At 29.2% G+C, this 21,479-nt stretch overlaps 1 protein-coding gene across 2 annotated transcripts; it reads right to left on the bottom strand.

The window, feature by feature from the left end:
- Positions 1-5,583: 5,583 nt before the first annotated feature.
- On the bottom strand, positions 5,584-11,834 carry LOC108478996 (zinc finger CCCH domain-containing protein 14). Of its 2 annotated transcripts, XM_053023483.1 has the most exons (3): positions 11,616-11,834; positions 10,898-11,495; positions 5,584-6,006 (listed from the first exon to the last, which is right to left on the bottom strand). In XM_053023483.1, exons 2-3 carry the CDS (start codon positions 11,480-11,482, stop codon positions 5,731-5,733), a joined length of 861 nt encoding a protein of 286 aa, XP_052879443.1. In that variant the 5' UTR covers positions 11,483-11,495; positions 11,616-11,834; the 3' UTR covers positions 5,584-5,730. The 2 variants fall into 2 exon arrangements, with proteins under 2 accessions (XP_052879443.1, XP_017636931.1); XM_017781442.2 differs by having other exon boundaries at positions 10,898-11,827.
- Between the last annotated feature and the right edge of the window lie 9,645 nt (positions 11,835-21,479).

The raw sequence follows: 21,479 nt of genomic DNA, 5'->3' as shown, positions 1-21,479 counted from the left end.
TGGCGAACATTCGCAGTTATTTGTTCGGGCAAATTGGCAGCACGCCTTCCCACAAGACTATCCCCCTTGTCCCTCTGAGTTTTTAGAGACCAGTTCCGCACCACGGCATTCTTCTCGGTCATTTGTGTAATTGACTCCTCCATCAGAAACCCGTTTTTTGGCAACCAACCTTTAATCAACACCTTCCTAATATGATGCCTATGATGCATGATAAAAATAAAAAGAAGCAAACTTGGTTAGTAAACACAACAAACAAAATTTGAAAAATAAACTAAACTACCCGATCCAATTATTTTGCATAAATAGTGTAAATGAAAGGCATTTTCCTCGTGTACTTATTTTGGTGACTATAAGCGGACAGAGGTTCGGCATGGCTCTAATTGGATAGCTCGTATGGTTCATTATATGTAGTCTCGGTTCTAGACAGTACTCGAATTGCTCGTACTATAAATGCGCTAAGATTAGCACGAAGCCCGGTCATAACCCATCACAGCTCACGAGTTCAATTCGAGGATTACATTTACTTATGCCTATGCGGAGGGACAAGTTAACTCACGAAAGCATAAGTCATATGTAACCCGAAAGTATTCACTAGCTCATGCGGAGGGACAAGTTAACTCACGAAGGCGTGGCGTTTACTTTCACCTAAGCGGACGGAGCCCGGGTAGAGAGCTCATGTTATGCGAAAATGCAAGTGCACGGTATGTGGGAAAAACTTCATAAACCTTTACGTCTTACTAAAAAAACTAAACCAAAATTAAAACCATAAAAATTGAAAACTAAAAAACAACCAAATAAGTAAGTTAGAAGAAATATTTACAACACGATACAAATGCATGAATTTTGAAAACGAGATTTTCGGATCACGACCAAATATTTACTTTGAAAATTTTGACAAAACGTGTTTAATTCGACTCGACTCACAAGTTAAATCCCAATGAGTCGCCAAATATGTGACGTAAAATTAGCTTTAGCTTCCGATTAGCTAATTGTGGCCATTAAAACTTGGAAATTAAAGTTTGATTTAAAATAAACCGTGAGTCGCCACCGATCCTTTTTCAAGGTGTGATCGGACACCTATTAGATTTCCCTTTTTTAAAAACGAGAAAAAAGCCGAGTTAAGGTCTACGTTAAAAGCCGAGAAAAAATTAGGGTTCGGAGTCGATTCTGCGAGGAAGGTATTAGCACCCTCGCGACACCCAAAAATTGGTATCTCATAAACAAGTGTTGTCTTGATTTTCAAAAATATGAGTTCAAAGTAATATTCAATCGTGATCCGATTCAAAACACGAAAACTTTCAATTTTGATTTCCTTTTTTGAGAAGGGTATACCGATTAAAACACGAACCGACAAATTCCACTCAACATAGCAATGGAACCGTCGACTTGGTATTAAACCGATATGTTGCCTTTGATTATCGAAATTAATTTAGAAACAAAACGTGATTTTTAAAAGCGTGTAAGACAAAACGAATACGAAATAAATAGACAAATGAAAGGACTAGGTATACATATTTAAGCAAATGACAAACATAACAAAAATATTAAAACAATAACCGTGCATGCAAGATTAAATATGACAATAATATCGAAAACGAAAAAAACATTGAATATACATATGTAAAAGTGACATTACGAATATATACATAAAAATAGGGATGAAAAGATTTACATAATAATATTAATATGTGTACATGATATATATATACATATAATAAAGTACATGTATTGATAATATATATGATAAGAATAAAATAAATGTAATAATATACATATAAAAATATAAAATCTAGTTAAGACTATGGAAAATATATAAAACGATTTATGATTTAAAAAGATAACATTGAAAATATGTATATACACAATGTAGAATCGAATATATATATATATATACATGTAATACATATTAAAAGAATACATATAATATACACGTACTTCAAAATAATGTTAAAAGAGTAACTATTAATTATATTGCATGAAATATTTAGAAATGATAACGACATAGAATGAACTTACTAGTACATTACATGGATATGTTAAATGCGTGGGTATAAATAAATGGGACATTAGAAATACTCAATATGTATGGTGTTCAAAATATATACATAGTGTGAAGTTAAAAAATAATGTGCGTAAAGTAGTTAAAAATATATATACATATTTATATGATAATATGTGAAATGTAATATAGCTTGAAAAATATATATGACGTATAAAAATACAATAAAAATATACACATTGGAAATATATATATATACATAATATAACACTCAAATATTTATATGATACATACATGTTAAAAGATAATAAAAAAACTATTTACAATGCTTCCCCAAATATATACAGTATATATTTAAATGCACATGGTTATATTGAGAACACGTGTTCTTTAATATTATGTGAAATAATGTATAGAATATAATATTAAAATATTTACATAATACACATATTAAAAATAACTAATAATAATATTCCATAAATATATATAGAACACATACGCATATCTCATACATAATACAATATACACCATTACATATATTAAATATAGTAAATATAATAAGAATATAAAGATTATAATTAATAATAATAATTAACGAAAATAAGAAACAAATAATTTGAAAATAAAACCGTAATCTAGCAAAAAAGACTAAATCGAGCTCAAAAGCAAATTTTAGGCGAAATTAAATAAAATAAGCCACGGGACCGAATTGCAACGCGCATGAAACATGGGGATGAAACAACAATATATCCGCTCTATCAAAACGCAGCGCATTAATAGGATTAGATCACAAATCGGTTTAAATTTTAGGGCCGATTTGTAAATAAATATAAACTGATTCAAACAACAAAAATGCGGAAGGACCGATTGCACAAATATCCCATTGAGTTAAAAACACGCGGATCTGAGGCGGGTTCGGTCGAATCGGTCGGGCCAAATAAAACGGCGTCGTTTTGTTCATTAAAACCGGGGTCCAAAGCGGTGCGTTTGACCCCTATAAAAGTCAAAAATTTTAAAAAATCATTTGAGTTAGGGAGAAAGAAAAAAAAGGAGAAAAGGAGAGAAGGAGAGGGAGCCGGAGCGATTTCCGCCGAGGAGGGCTCGATCCGGTCGTCGAACGTCGTCGTTGCCAAACCACCGCGTCTGATGGCCGGAAAAATAAATTTTTTTGTGTTATTTATTTATTTATTTATATTTTATGTTATTAATATATATATGCACTAACAGAAGATAAACAATGATGGAAAGAAGAAAAAAAAAATTTGAAAATCACCTTAAGGTTGAATCTGATTCTTAGCGTTTTCTTTAGATTCGGAGTTTAAACTTTGTTTTTGGGTTCACTGTTCTGCTTGCATCTAGGAAGCTAATATATGTATATTGATTGAAAATCTCTCTCCCTGTTACAAGGTTTTGTTTTGGCTTTTATAGCCTGTTTACATGCCCTTTTTTATTATTTTTGCCATTCTTGCCTCTGCTTTGTTTGTCTGCTATTTCTTGCAAGGCATGGCCGATGCTGGTGGTGGGTGTGTCAGACGGCATGGGGCGTGGTGGCCAAGGTTGGGCGTGCTGGTGGGGTTCGGCGCTGGTCAGACGCAAGTGGGGGGTCGAAAATGGGGTTAGGGTTTTGGTTGTAAATGGGCCAGTGGGTTAGTGGGTTTAGTTAGGTTTAATGGGTTTTGGGTTTAGTGGGTTTTGGTTAGTTGGGGTTATTGGGTTAGTGGGTTTTGGGTCTAGTTGTTGGGCTCCGGGTTTTGATGGGTTTAGGGATTGGGTTTAATGGGCTTAAGTGGGTCTGATATTGTTGTTTGGGTTAGCTAAGTCTAATTGTAATATATTTGGGCCTGAGTCTTATAAATGACCCAAAATTGGCCTATAACAGTGGCCAAAGGCTATGCACAAGTTTTTAGCGTGGAGTATTCAGACACTTTCGCACCAAATGCTTGTTTAGACACCATAAGACTTTTACTTATTGTAGCTACTCAAATGAATTGGAGATTGCATCAGCTTGATGTAAAATCAACTTTTTTAAATGGAACTTTGCAGGAAAAAAATTACATTGTGCAGCTTGAAGGTTTTGTGAATAAAGGAGAGGAAGAAAAGGTGTTCCTTCTCAAGAAGGCTCTTTATGGGCTGAAACAAGCTCCAAGAGCTTGGTACAGCAAGATAAATGATCATTTGCTGAGCTTGGGTTTTGAAAAAAATATTTCTAAGACCACTCTTTATGTCAAAAGTCAAAATAATGATATTTTCATAGTCTCTCTTTATGTTGATGATCTCTTGCTAATGGGAAATGATGCACAGTTGCTTGAGGAATTCAAGCAGGAGATGATGAAGGTTTTTTAGATAATAGATCTCGGCCTTTTCCTTGGAATGGAAATTAAGCAAGCTAAGCATAAAGTATTCATCTGCCAGAAAAAGTATGCCAAGGAAATCTTGAAGAAATTCAAAGTTGAAGAATACAAGGAAGTGAGTACTCCTATGAATCAAAAGGAGAAGTTGTGTAAAGAAGATGGAGCTAATAAAGTTGCTGATGGATATCTTAGAAGTTTGATTGGTTGCTTAATGTATCTTACAGCAACACGTCCTGATATTTTAAATGATGCATTGTGCCAGTGAATTGCATTTCAGGGCTGCCAAGAGAGTAGTTCGTTATATCAAAGGCACGAGTAATTTTGGTGTTAAATTCACATAAGCAAGGAGTTCAAGCTTGTTGGCTTTTCTAAAGTGATTGGGAAGGTTCCATTTATGACTTGAGTATTACATCAGGCTATTGTTTTACTTTTGGATCTAGTGTCTTCTCATGGAGCTCGAAGAAGCAGGAAACTGTGGCTCAACCCATTGCTGAAGCAGAATTTGTTACTGCAGTAGTCGCTGTTAATCAAGCTTTGTAGTTGAGAAAATTATTCAGTGATCTTAAACTTGAATAGAAGGAAAGCACAAAGATTTTCGTTGATAATCAAGCTGCCATTGCAATTTCTTACAATCCAGTATTGAATTCATGGGAAGACTAAGCATTTCAACATTAAGCTTTTCTTTTTGAAGGAAGTACAAAAAGAATGTAATATTATACTGGTTAATTGCAAAACAGAGGAGCAGGTTGTAGATATCTTCACCAAGCCGCTCCTAGTAAGCAAATTTGAAGTTTTGAGAACAACACTTGGTGTTTGTAGCTCTTAAAGCAAGGAGTATTAGTTGATGTGTTTAGGATTGCTATTTTTAGTGTTTGTTATTTTTAACGTTTGCTATTTTTAGGAGTTCTGTTGTTTGAATTTATGTTTGATGCTTAACTTTAGGAACATATTGTTAGTGGATTTTTATTTTCACTTAGTATAAATTGTGAACCTTGCTGAATAATATTCATCAGTTTAATTTTCTCCATCTGTTCAGTTTTCTTTTCTAATGTTTATTTATTTATTTTGCATTTGATGCATTTATCAAATTATCATTTCCTCTTATAAACAATTCTGCAACATAGTCCAATTAAAAAAGCAGATAATATCTCCCCAAAAAAAAGCAAATTAAATCACATAAATTCTCCCTTCAAATTTAAAAAATAAATCACATAAATTCAATAAGTAAATCTCTTTTACGAGGAAAAATTATTTTCATAATTATGACCTTGAACAGAATGAGTTTCCCGCAGATATTTCTGATATTATTAGAATCAATTTATTTACATTTCTCTGTTTAAGCCAAATAATTGGTATTAAGCCGGAATTTAGTGGTGATTGTTATTCGGTAAGAGAGTGACGGAAGTGGCACCTGTGACCGTAGGGACAGATCTGACCAGCGAGGACCATTCGACAAGCCTGGGTCTTGTACCTTGGATGCCTAATAACAGGGCGTAACTCAGTGATGCCATGGGCAAATTGGCAATGCTCACCGTAAGGACATGACCCTATCTCTTCCCATGTATCACACAGTTCTGTCTTAGCCATTCCTTGATTGTATACATCCAATTCAATCGCCTTTTCTCTCCTCCAGTCAGATGACACTTGCACCCCAAGCTGTAAATTTGCTGAGTTATTATTTATTTTCTTCATAAAGCCACGGTGTTTGCATGGCTAAGGTAAAAGAATAAAAACGTAAAAGTATTATGGATTAATCTGTATTAAGAATTAAAATGTATTTTATTTTTTATTTAAAAAATAGATAAATTATTTCTGTATGTTAGATAAAAAAGTAAACCGACTCTTCTGCTAAAATTTTTATCTATTTCTATTATTAAAAGGGGTCCATATATATTAGCATGAGGTAAATGTATCACGCTCATATTATTGTCTTATTATTCCGTCAATCGTGTCAATTTTAATAATATAAATTGATAAAATTTTTAATATAAAGAATCAATTTACTTTTTAAACTAATATATGGAGACTAATTTAATTGTTTTTACCTTCTTAATTTTTAATATAAAAATCTTTATAATACATTTACTAAATAATAATAAAAAACTTAATAGTATTAAAAAAACAAATAAGTTACATGATGTTTTTGAAAATATTTTAAAATTCATTTATGTATATACGCATTAAAGTTGGTGAAAAGAATAAAAGTTTTGAATTGTCTTTTAAGGAAATATTAATATATATATATATATATATATATATATATATATATTTGAGAAATCGAGTTTTTTAAGGGAGTATAGATTTTTATAAATACTTTTATTGTAGTATAAGTATCAATATTATATATATTAAGTACTTAGTTGAATTGGTGTTACTAATTAACTAAACACTAAGCATCAACGGTCGGTGAGTGATGGTGAAAATATCTTTACTTTACAAAATAAATTATATTATTTTGATGATGTTTCTTTTCCATTTTATATATTTTATATAGAAAAATATACACATAATAAAATTTAAACCCAGGCCTTTACAGTTTTCAACATCTATACTTTACCATTCAACTAAAACCTTATTTATTATTTATAAATATATTTATTACATAATTTTGTTTCCTACATCATAAGTATGCCATAATCTAATTTAACTTATATTTTTTACTTTTTTTTCAATTGAATTTTTGTAATTTCACGCTGCATTAATTCAATTAAATAAATTTATCAACAAACTTAATATGTAACGATATATATATATATATATATATATATATATATATTTCTACATATATCATTATCTAAGATCTATATCTATAATTTATAAGTTATATAAAAGCATCGATTTGGAAAAACTTTTGAACAGGCTAATTTAACCTTTGTTGTTTATTATATTATTAAATTTTTCATTTTAAATATTTTTACTATTAATAAGATTTATCAAATTTATAGGTTAAAAATATTTACTTTATCATACTTATAAATAAGAATTTATATTTTATTACATGAATTTATATAATAAAAAATAAAATTTTATATTAATTTATTTATATTTAAATTATTATTTTTATTAATAAAAAGTAAAAAATTATATTAATTTTGTTTTAAATAGAAAATTTTAATTATTTATATAGTAAGTAATTTTTATTTGATATATAAATTTTTATAATATAATCTAATATATTATATTTTTATTAATTATATGTTATCTATAAATTATTATCATCAACTTATTAACTATTAAGAAAAAAATTTGAATAATGAAGAATTTAATTTATAACATATCCATTTTACAGCCTTTTACAAATGCTTTAATAATCATGATTAGCAGTTTTCTATTAGCAGTATATTTTCATTATCAAAATAATTTATATATGTTATTTAATTACACAAAGTAAAATTTTTTGTATATTGAATTGGTAAAAATTATGGGCTAATCTAGAGGCTGGTAGGGCTTAATCCTCCTAAAATAGAAAAATGTTATTTAGGTACTTTAGAAATTTTAAAATTTTAAATTAGTAAAGGTAAAATTATACTTTGGTCTCCTTAAAATTATAAAAATTTGATTTAATCTTTTAAAAATTATAAAGATATAGACTATTAAAAATTAAAATTTCATTTTGCCCATAAAAATTTTTCTGACTCCGCCTTGGTAAAAACAATTTAAAAACAATTTAATTATGATTTGAATTTTATTATAGTAATATTTGCATGGTTAAGTAAGTATATTTTATTATATTTCACACCCTCTACATAAAATAAATATATACTTTTGAAAAAAAAGAGAGAATAGTTATCTTTAAAAAAAAAAAAAAGTTATTAATAAAAGCCGGCTGTGTTTTAAAGACTAAAGTAGTATGTAATCTTTGTAAAAGAATATAAACATTAAAATATATAAATACCTTAGTATATTATTATTTAGTGGATGATTTATTGATTCTATTTTATTTTTCTTGGTTAAATATAATTTGACTTATTCAGCACTAAACTTAATCATATATTTTATTATTAGTATAGATAAATAAATATGGGTGGAGAAATAAAAATATCATAAATACAAAATTTCAAGTTGTAGTCTATTGGTTAGGTGAATATCTATTTTAGGAATAGTAAAGGTTTGAATTCTCATTGTATAAAAAGAATTATGGATATGATCAAAATAAACTTATTCATAGGTTAGTTATCCAACCAAATCAAAAGGTTCGCCTAAAATTTATAGTAATATATAATGTAAACATTTTAAAAATGTTAAGATGGTTATATATAAAATTTTAATAGTTAATTTTTTATAAAAATATTAATTTTAAATTAAAATAATATATATTAAAAAAGTTAAAGGTGAGCTTAAAATAAGTTTAGGTTAGACACATTTTACAAATATGAAGGCGTTTGGGCAAAATTTTAAGTTCATATTCCAGGCAGGGCCGGACTTGGGCAAATATAAAGTATATTAATATCATGCTTAAATCTAACTCGACCTGTTCCAAACCTGATCCGATCGACCCTTGAACACCTCTAACTAAAATTAAATATATAAAAAAATACTTTTTATGAATATTTAATTTAATTTGCAACATTCATTTTAAAAAAAAACTAGTACAATTAATCTATACAACTATATATAAAAGGAAGGCCATAATAATGGACACTTGTCCATTGTTTATATATATATATATATATATATATATATATATATATATACACTAATCTCTCTATCTTTTATATTATAGGAATGATTAAATTTTAATTTTATCCTTATATTTCGTTTAAATTTAAGATTTAATTTATATACTTTAACTTTGATATAAGTTGATGCCTCAACTTTTATAACATCATTAGTTAATCTAAATATTCTATTCGATTAAAATGATGTGGTGAATTTTTAAGAATTGTTAGCACCATTAAAATTTTATATTAAATTTAGGTCCATTACAATTTCTTTTGTTACATGGATACCTAAATTTTAAATTTAAAAATAGGGACTAAATTCTTGAAAATAAAAGTATAAAAATTAAATTCCAAATTTTAACATTTAAATTTTACTTTAGGATTTAGTCAAAAAATAAATAATTAACCCAACACAAAATGTGAGTGAAAACCATATTAATTATACTATCACTATGCTAATCTAAAAATTTAACTATGAATAAGATAATTATTTATATTAAAAATATGGCAAGCCTTCTATGTGAGTAAAACTAAAAATTAGAAATACATGGAAAAAGTTATTTCTATTTATTGAAAAAAGGTAAACTATATTAGTAGTCATTCAATTTTGATTTTTTAGTCACTCAATTATGAAAAGTTACAAAATGGTCACTCAATTATTTAATGTTGTCTTTTTGGTCAACCAAATATCTTAGATATTTAAGTGTTTTCATTTTTACGCTAATTCGATGGTGACCAAAAAAAGATAAAATTAAATAGTTGAGTGACCAAAAAATTTTTATTAATAGTTAAGTGACCATTTTGTAATTATTCATAGTTGGGTGATAAAAACGAAAGAAACCAAAGTTGAGTGACCTCTACCATAATTTACCCTTAAAAAATAGGAAGCTAGAAAAATATGATTTTTTTTGCAAAGGGTTAATTTTAATTTTGAAAATAATAAAATTTATATAAATATATATCTCTTTATAGTTATATATTTTTGTTCTAGAATTTGAGTTTTTTTTAATTTTATTGATTAACTTACTACTCATATCAAATTCAATAAATTTTTTAAAGTTTAATCTAAATTTATATAATTTATACTATTATTTAATCCCTAGTTGAGTTGGTGCGATTAGTCAACTGAACAACAATACAGATTAAAAATTACTAAACTATCCTTACATGTTTTGAAATAAGTTATATTCTAACAATGGTGGATTTTTATATTTTCAATAAAACCGAATAAAATTTGCATATATTGAAATTTGAACTCATGCTACCAATATTTATAAAATGTTATCTTTACCATTTCAATCAAAGGTTTATTTTGATATTTTTATCAATTTCGATGGTATTACACAAATTTTCACTTATATTGTTCGTACATATTAATAATGTCATTAATTAAGATAATATCATAAATCAACTTGATATTAACTTAAGAAAAATTGACAATACTATGATGAAAAATAGAGTGCATTTAAAATTCTTAATTTGATGTATTTACTTATTTAATTTTTTTACTCACAGTTTAAATTAATTTTTATTTTAATTTCATACATATTATGTATGTGTTATTATTAATAGTTTATTTTAAATACACTCTTTTGTTTTAAATATAATTTGTACACGAATACATATGTGATAGAATTTCTTGTATATATTTAAATTATTGAAAAAAAACTAAGATACATCAATGTAATTGAAAAAATCAGATATAATTACTTTTTAAAATATAAAATCAAAATCATTTTCTTTTTATATGTAAAAAAGTTATTCATATTTTATTTCGAAAATAGTATCCATGTTTTTTAATGTATTGTGTATATATATAAAATTGTCAACTTGATCATTTCTCTCGCTGGCAGGAAATGAAAAAAAAAAAAAAACAATTAACTCACCAACGGATTAACGACTTGCTGCTGGTTTCTCGGACCTTGTTGGTGGTTGAGCTTAAGATAATTACTTGACCTCACCGAAACGCTCTTCGGCAGTTCTTTGCGTTGCAGGTTTCGGTTATTCATGACAGCCATGGACGAGAGATTCAAGAGCTTCATCAACTCATTGTTGGCCACGAGAAGATCGCTATTTTCTCTACGTAGCGTCTCAATGTCTCTATTGAGAGCTTGGAGACGAGCAAAGCAAATGTTATAGTGGTCGCAAAGTTGGTCGTACTCGAGGACAACACGAGCCTGGTTGAGGCGGTGTTTGGTGGCTGTGGCGTCGGATGTGAGGTTGAGATTAAGGTGGGGGTCATTGGATGAAGAGGAAGAGCAAGAGGAAGGCGAGAGGGGAAGGGAATGAGGTGGGAATATGAAGTTGTACATTGAAGAGAAGTCGGCTGCTATATCTTGATGGCACTGTTGGTGGTTGGTTTGAAATGGCGATGGTGATACATAGTTTTGGTCGTAGATGGTGGCACATGAGGTGGCTGTGGCGGGGAAAATGGTGTCTTGATCAGAAGATAAAGATGTTATTTTCTCCATGATGAATATCGTGCTGCACTAGGTAAAATCAAGACCAAGCATCAAAGTAGAAAATAAATTAGACCATGTATAGAAACAAAGATGAAATCATTTTTATATTATAAGGTCTGGTTTCTAATCCCAAATTTTGTACCTAGGAATTTTCCAATTTAGAAGGAGGAAGGATTGAAAAATCCCTTGAAATCCCAATAAGGAATCTTGAATAAATAGGAAAAAAAAAAGAAGCCAAAGGGGATGTGGAACAGTTGGCGTAGAAGAAAGAAAAGGGTGAGAAAAAGGGGATAAAATATAGAGATTTTTATATGGGAAGAGAAAGTGTATGGTTGGGGAGAATGTTTTGGCGTAGTCTGAAAGAAAGTGAGTTGGAGAACAGATTGGTTAAGAGGGGATTTTGTTTCCTTATTTTTGCTTACTATCATTGAGTTAGCTAAGATTAAGAGAGATGCTTTTTTCAATGCCATTTTTTAAGTAAGGTTAATAATTATCATTGTTTTGTTGCTTCTATTTCACAGCTTTAACTAACCATGGCCCCCCTCGTCAATCAACATATATATATGTTGCCTAATATCTTATTCCATAATCAACAACCACTACCACTACCACTAGTCCATTCTAACTTTATATTTGGATTGAATTTGCCAATTTTTTTTTTAAAAAAAGTCAATCTAAAAAAAATGGACGTTTTAAAGGAAATGAAATAGGGTGCGTTGTTTTAGTAAAAATGAGTTTGGAACGGTAAACGAAAGGAGAGGATAATGAAAATTTCTGTTAAATTATGAAAGGAGATTGAGAAGATATGGTATAATATACATATTCGGAAAGGATGGTATGAAATAAAGAACTACATCATTTTGTATCTTTTACTAATTATTTAATGTTATTTTAATATTTTTTAACTTGAATCCTAAATTTTGAACTTTGAACTTGAACCTCAGACTTTGAATCTTAGACCTTGAATCTTGGACCCTTGATTATAAACCCTAAATCCTAGACTCCTAACCCTAAATCTTAGACACTAAACCCTAGACCCTTGACCTTAAACCTTAAGTTCATGGTCCAAGGTCTAGGATCCAGGGTCTAGGATTCAGGGTTCAAGGTCCAAAGTCTAGGTTTCAAGGTACAACGTTTAGGGTCCAAGGTCTAGGTTTTAAGGTCCAAGGTCCAAAGTCTAGGGTTTAATGTTCAGGTTCCAGGGTTTGGGATCTAGGGTCTAGGGTTTCTAGGTACATGGTCTAGGGTGCAAGGTTTAGGCTAAAAAAATTACCAAAATAATGTTTGAATAATATGAAAAAAGATGCTGAAATAACATTAAATAATTGGTAAGAGATATAGGATGATGTGGCGTCTCTATCTCATACAATCCTTTTAGAATATTTGGTAAGGGATACAGGATGATGCTTCATCTTTGTTTCATACAATCCTTTCCCTATAGGTTTTTATGATTGGGTTGGTGTAGAATTATTATGTGATATTAATATAATTCAGTTCGATTTGAAATATGAGTTTTAAATTTTATCTAAATTTATCCATATTTTTAGTAGTTTAATCTAAATCTATTTTAATTTCGTCCATATTTTTAAATTTTCCTTTAAAATAATTTATGCCATTTTAATTTGATATTTAATAAATATATTTTTATTAAAATTTTAAACCTAAAACATAATAATATTATATATTAATAATGATTTAATTTTTATTATGATATAAATAATATAATATAATATAACATGTTACAATATTAAAAAGCACATCAGGTCGAACTCCAACCTTATATTATCGGAACCCAAACAAAGTACATTCTTAATTTTTTTATTTTTTTTGGTGAAAGCTCGTTTTGAACTTAAATAAATAACCAGATTCAAACTTGTAACCCGACCTTAAACAAGTATATACTATAATACATTGATCGTAGTATGCCCATTTGATTTATTTTGTAAAATTTCGAAAAGAAGATGTATCGATATCAATGTATTTCTCACATATTGCTTCAATTTTATTAGTAGTTGTCAAAGAAGTATATATTTCTCTTTTTCGATTTTTTAATAAAATATATACTATAAACTCCTACAAATGTATTTTTATTATATATATAGATAATGTTATAAGATAAACTATCTAGTTAGTTGGTGACTCAGCTTTTAAAGCGTTTTTATTTTTATCATTCATAATAAAATCCTTACAATTTTGTCACTCAATTTTTAAAGCGCTTTCATTTTAGTTATTCAACCGTTAAACCTCTAACAGCAGTTGGCTTGTGCACGTTACATCATATTTACACTTTCATTTTGGTCACCCAAAAAATGTCTTTTTTTTAAGTATTGATCGAGGTAAAAAAAGCGATTAAAGTGAAAAACGATAAAAACTAAAATAATATATTAAAAATCAAATTATACTTGTTTATCCCATTGCCAAAAATTTTAAATTTCTATTTTCTTTTATATTGAAATTTTAAGATATTAAAATCAATTAAATAACTTGTTGGAATTTTCTATCCTTTGATAGTATCAACCAATTTATTCTTGTAAAAATTAAATTAGTTAATTTAATTTCCTTTTAAATTTTAAAATTTTATTTTATGTTTCAGATTATTCTTAAGGAAATCAACTCAAAAACTCATATTTAATAATTGTCTCATAAACTTAATTTTCTTTTAATTATATAATCTTGGATCTTCGCTAAGCTAAACACAAAGAAAAACTTTGCAATTAATTTAATGTTTGTTCCTCATTTGGGTAAAGAAGTGATGAAAATATTTGTTCCTCATTTGGGTAAAGAAGTGATGAAAATATTTTTAAGTTTTGTTTGGCATGGAAAATAAATTAATTAATTGCAAGAATTTTCTTTACTTTTAGCTTAGCATGGAAAATTCAATATTATATAATCAAAAGAAATTTGGGTTTCATAGATAACTATTACGAGTTATTGGAGTTTATTTTAATTTGGAAACATAAAATAAAATTTTAAAATTTAGAAGGAGATTAAATTAATTAATTTAATATTATATTAACAAACCACCTAACACTATCAAGGGATATTTTTTTCAATAACTTATTTAATTGATTTTTTTCGCTTAATCAAAGTACAACGGCCATATAACTGATACATGGCAAAAACAAAACAGTAGGTACAAGCAGTTCCAACCAATGAGCAAAACCCGAACACTGATAGAAAATAACAATCACTCCACCATAAACCCCCCTTAATCCCGTCTGATAAACATACCTCAAAACTAAAAATAACCTGCTCTATATACCCAAAAAACCTCAACACTGCCAACAAAAAAAATCCTACTAACACCACACAATAAGCACAACAAGGTCACCACCATGACTTAAACATACCCTGCCTTTTCAGACCCGCACTCGCCAATGCCACTACCATCTTATTCTCATTCTTGTCTGCTATCAAAAAGGATACAAAACCAATTAAAGACAACCTAGAATCAACTTCCTTAAAAAGAGAAGACAACAACCATGGTCTTAAACTTTTAATCACCAACCAGTTGATCACCTCCATTGAACCAACCTCTATGACTAAAGAACATTTACCCTTCTATCCCATCTCTAAAAAAAATATCCAAAGCAATGCTAACCGCCCTCCCCTCCACTTCAATTGAGACTTTTGCTGAGATCGGACCAGAAAATAAAGCTCTTGCCACGCCATCCGAATTTCTTAGCACCCCTCCACACCCTGCTTCATCCTCTATTGTCACACCACAATGTTAAATTTAATCCCGCCATAACACAACGAACACCAAAACTTACCTCTCAAACCTGAATTTTTAATGTTACACCAACTTTTATATGGACAGACCCACCAGATTCTTTCATCCACTTTCCATTCCTCATACACCGATCTAAACCACATTAATGCCCGAGTCTTTGAAAGAAAAACCAAGTTGGACATTTCAGCCACTTTCTATCGAAAACGAGCTCATTTCTTGCTATCCACACAGACCAGCAAGCTACTAACACCGAGATCATCCATAAACTTGTGATCACACCTGTATAGGAGACATTCTTACAAAATGTGAAAAAATCAGAGAAACCTTTAAATGGTCTCCATTTCACCTCTCACCAATCCAGAATTTTCCACCAAAAAAACTTGCAATGTAATTACAAAGAAAGAATAGATGCATCGCATTCTCCTGATCTCTATAACACCAAGGGCAACCGTCCCCCAAACGATTCAACTTAATGCCTCTTCTAATAAGGAACACCTTCGTAGGAAGACAATCAATATAAATCATCTATAGAAAACTTCTCACTCTAGGAGGCACCTTTAACTTCCAGATTTTATCTAAATCATTACATTGTCTACCTCCCCAACCGTGAGCAATGGCAAATCCACCAACTTGTAATACTCTATGAATTTCCAAAATCCCTCGAACCTCTTAATAATCCTACACAATTACTTCTCTCACTCTTGTATCTAATTGCGTTAAAGTCACTGTAGACACTCAATTTTGCCTGGCCCATTTCAGTATTTAAAATAATAAACCCAAAAAAAAAACGAAGTCCAAGTTCAGTCCAGAATTACAAATATAATTTGGCCCGATCGGAATGGCCCATTACTTGAAAATATTTAAGGTCCATCTACAAGCTTGACTCATATGGAAATATAATCTTCAATGATATGCAATCTTAGATATGATACAATCTTAGATATGATTGCAATCTTAAATATGATACAATCTTAGATATGATTGCAATCTTAGATATGATATACAATCTTAGAAGATATGATTTTGTAATCTTGGAGATTTAATTTGTAGATATCCTTTAATCTTAACCATTGATGTAATTGATCTGTACCGTTGGATTTGGGGAGGCTCAACTATAAATAGAGGCCTCTCCCTTCATTGTAAATCACTTGAGTTTTTGAAGCAATAAGAATTCTTGAGAGCATTCACTCAAATTTCTCTCCCTCTTGCGTTCTTACTCTCTGTGGTTTGTTCTTATTTTATTCTTCGTCTATCTTAGTTTTTCAACCCTTTTTTATTTTAATTTCTCCATTTTTCAAATATGTATATATTTTCTATCTTTTATACATTTGATCATGTATTTTATATATCATAATATTTAACCTTTTATATAGTTTATTTTCAAATATATATTTTCTATGCATGTATATATATTATATAATCATTTCATTATAAATATAAATTCTTTTACACATTTGATATTTTATACATTATTTTTCTAAACCAATATATTTTATATTTTTTATATAATTATTATTCTTATAAATATATTTTTATTATATTTTAAATTTATTATTAAATATCACATTTTTTATATGCTCATTCTATTTATCAATTGTTTATATTATACATATATTTTTAAAACTTATGTTTTTTATTATTATACAATATTTGTTTTTACTTTAGAATTAATGTATTATTGTTATGTTATGTATTTCATATGTTATGTAATATCTTAGAATTTTATAATTTACTTTCAAATACATATTTTTATATACATTGATATATTGTATTATATGCATCATTTCATTTATTAATCCATTCATGCGTACATTAAATTATTGGATTGTATATTTTATATTTTATGTAAATTCTATTTATCCATTCGCTATGTATGTCATCTATTTTTACTCATACATATTTTACACATTAATATTTACCATGTTTTTATATTATTTAATGTTTTATTTATGATATATTGTATATAATTAGTGCATTTATTATGCTTTCTTTTGGGTATATTCCTATTTGCTTAGCATGATTATTTTTATTATTCTATTTTACCCTCTTTATAGTGATTGCATTTATATAAAGTGTTATAATACTTTGTAATATAAGCTATTTGAATATATATGTTTCAGTAATATAGAATTGTCACTCTAAAAGGTCATTTAAAACAATATTTAAAAGTTTTATAAAAATAAAAAGGCAATACTTAGTATTTGAAAGCTTGAGAAAAGTAGTGCCCTAACTTATTGGGTTGCAACTTTTCTCGTTGAGTTCGAATAGTCAAGTACCCTTCTAAGTTTTTAAGATTTTCAAAATACGAGCAACTGTCTTGGAATTTCAAAGCGTTGTGTCCTAACTTATTGGATGTGGCGATTTGTCGTTTCGAGATAGGGATTTCCAAAAGGTTAACTTAGTGTCAATGTTTTGATACGAGTGAACCCAAATTTTCAAAATCAAAGTATTTTAAAGAGGATTACATCTTAAAATTTTTTAAATTTCCGACATTAAAGACATTTGATAATCAATTAGGTACCAATTTTTGGGCATTATGAGGGTGCTAATCCTTCCTCGTACGTAACCGACTCTCGAACCCATTCTTTTATTTCGTGGACCAAAACTAATGCTTTTAAAACAAAATGTTTTAAAGGTGATCCAATCACACCTAAAAAGATTGGTGGCGACTCCCGTTTTCGTTTTTTAAAATCGATTCCCATTTTCCAAAACTCGATTTGAAAATGGTTTCGACAGTCACCACTCACAATCTAGTGATTTGTAATCTTTTCTCTTATCTCAATTATTTCCTCCCAAAAAATTCTCTGGTCCCTCAACTTATTAGGCCCATAAAACATTAATCAACACCCTTTCCCACTCTTCCTAACACCATAACCCTCAACCACAATCTACCGATTAGAGCACATATCTTTTTACAACATAAAACTTGCTTTGTCCCAGATGGTTATCAACCCACTTGGCCGGCCCACAGCAGCTGTAAATCTAAAATCAAAATTATCATCGCCCCACATTCTACTTATAATTTCCTTTAACACTTCTTTTAATTTTGATACCAGTAAAAACAAACATCCACCCTATGAAGTCTAACCAATCTGTTTACCATTGTTATCTTTATATCCGAACCCAGTCCCCTAACATTCCACGAAACAATTTTCATTTATTCCAGCTAAAATACATTCACAAATAGTTAATCTCAATAGAACCACTCACCAGGATTTGCTTTTAATTTTATGGTTTTGGGCCTCCTTTATTGTTGCTCTTCAAGTCTCATGATGTCCTCTATTATATCTCTTTCATCTCCCCTCACACTAAGTCCTAATTTTGATGTTTTGAAATTTAAATTTTCAATATTAAATGAACAAAAATTTGGAGCTTCTAGCAATGGGGTAAACAAGTACAATTCGACAATTTTTTAAAGCATTATTTTAGTTTCTACCTCTTTTTCACTTTAATCATTAAAGTTTTCTACCCCAATCAATACATAAAAAAAGGATAGTCTTTTGGATAGTTTTTTGGGTGACTAAAATGAAAGCGACTTAGAAGTTGGATGACCAAAATGAAAGAGATTTAGAAGTTGGGTGACCCAAATGAAAGTGTAAACATGATATGGTTTGTATAGTCAACCGCCATTAAATATTTAATGATTGGGTTACTAAAATGAAAACGTCCCAAAAGTTATGTAACACCCTCAACCTAATCCAATTTTTCGGATCCAGATCTTGGGGATTACAACGAATACAAGCACAGGCTTTGTAACACCCCTAACCCTTTTTCGACATCAAAATGGGATTACGGAGTATTACAAGTCACTACAATTTATAACATGAATCAAATAAAATTAAACATTGTATAGTTTAGTAATATATCTTATTAACCCCTTTTTGGTACATTATAGGCTCATGGAATATGTTAAGAACAAACCGGAACCCAATCAAAAGCTTATAAACTTTTTCGTAAGATTTTCCAAGACATTTTTAATGAATAGTATCACACACCCATGTGGTTTAGAGACACGCCCGTGTTGTCACCCTGTGTGACTCCCACGACTAAGACACGCTCGTGTCCTCTACCCGTATACTTCTCTATTTGTTGCTCATGAACAAACTAGTTTCACACTGCCAAGACACACGCCCGTGTGCTTAGCCCGTGTAGAATTATTTTCAATTTGAATCTAGTGTAGTTTTCACACAGCCAGGCACATGCTCGTGTATTGTGGTTGTGTACCCCACACGGTTGAGACACACCCCCGTGTCTCTGCCCATATGGTAAACCTGAGCATTCTATTTTACAAAATTTAGGTGTAGGGGACACACGGCCTAACAACATGCCCGTGTGCAAACCATATGTCTCACACGGTCTTATCACATGCCCGTGTGACAGACCGTGTGGACTCAAAATAAGCCTTATAGTCTAAGTTTACCAACCCTGCAAACTTCAGTAACAAGCAAAATTTAAAACCAATCTTTCAACCAATCCAAAACATGATTAAATACATCTCTTTCACATTATAATCATCAAAATGTTACGATCGAACTCGAGTGTATTAGTAAGTGTTTAACCTAAAACTTCTAGACAATGTACTTTGGTACTAATTAAATCACTTCAATTAGACTATATAAATGACCATATTGTAAACATAAACTTTACATTCATGGGTTAACCATTATCATTCTTACACTATCACATTCAAAATGATTTCCAAAAGATAACATAGGTACATGCCATTTCTCAAAATAAGATACATAACCAAGTATTTGAGTTCAGGCTTGTCTTGGATGCTGAGTTGTTAGTCGCTTTCGTATTTAACCTGTGCACAGAAATAAACTGTACGCTGAATATACACTCAGTGGTATTTCTATAAACCAATACTTAAATTTAAATCTATATTTAAACCATAGATTTTAATAAATAAACATATCATAAATATTCAATCAATTGTCTTTATTTTATAAAACATATATCATTAGAATCAAAACCAATAAGATTTTCAGTTTAGTCGGTGTCATTCAATCTTCAGTACAATAGTTTACCCCTATTAACATAACTCAAACCTGGACGGATACACGGATCCAACCCACACACTAGTATAGCACATAGTGCTTCATCGGCCGAAGCTGAAAAATAACAGTAATAGTAATAGTACAATACAGAGTACCTCGTCAGAATTTAATACGAAATAGTAACAGTAACAGTACGACACACGAGATGCCTTATCGACTCAAGGTCGAATATCCCTGAACACTTCCCATCCTATAGCATGTCAATTATATCCGACTAGCCCGACATTGTTAATAGGGTTTTTCAGTTCCTTTTTAATTTAAAATTTCACGTTTCAAATCAGTACAATAAGTTAACAATACTTACCTCATTTTCATTTTTCATGTAATTTAAATAATAAATAATACAGTAAATAACTATTAAGTTTGGTTTATAGAAATACAAACCGTAGTTTTCGAATTACTCTTCGTCAACCTTCTCTTTTCCTTTTTTCGTCAATGTCTCAAATACTACGTTAGCTACGAAAATTAAATAATTTATACTATTAATACATTAACAATTTACAATAACTAATTGAATTTTCTATTCAATTCAAACCTCAATTTCAATTTAATCCAAACTAATTCATTGATTTTTACTACTCAATTTACACTTCAAATCTATTCAATTTTCCTATCACATTCACCTTATCCATCAATGTTCATAGTAAAACCCTAATATCAATTTCTTTCAATTTAGTCCCTCAATCATAAAACTTATAACTTCCTTTACAATTTAATCCCTTAATCAATTCTAACTTAAAATTCATTCAATTAAATCCCTATTTCAACAATTTATTCAACATAACCCATGTCTAAAAATCATTTAACTTTCAAAATTTCCACTTACATCAAGTAATATTTGTCTCCAAGACTCCAAAAATATCAAAATTGCAAGAAAAATGACAAAATTGACTTACCAAATTAAGCTTCAAGCTTCAAAACCCTAATTTTCCCTTTTTCTTTTCTTCTTTCTTTTTCTTTCCTATTCTGTTCCACCTTTTCTGTTCTCTTTCTTTTGTTTCTTTATTTTTTATTTCTTTTATTTCTTTTAAATTTTATTATATTATATTATTATATTAATATATTATTATATTATACACTTAAGTATTAAGTATAAATATATGCATATTATACATACACATGGAATAATATTTTCCATACATTTGGCACTATTCCCTTTTATTGGCTATTTGCTAATTTAGTCCCTTTAATTTTCTTTAGTCTATAATTAAAT

This window comes from Gossypium arboreum, chromosome 12 (assembly GCF_025698485.1).
Source record: "Gossypium arboreum isolate Shixiya-1 chromosome 12, ASM2569848v2, whole genome shotgun sequence".
Taxonomy (NCBI): Eukaryota; Viridiplantae; Streptophyta; class Magnoliopsida; order Malvales; family Malvaceae; genus Gossypium; species Gossypium arboreum.
The sequence above is the reverse complement of the archived record's forward strand: the minus strand, read 5'-3'. Positions and strand labels throughout refer to the sequence as shown.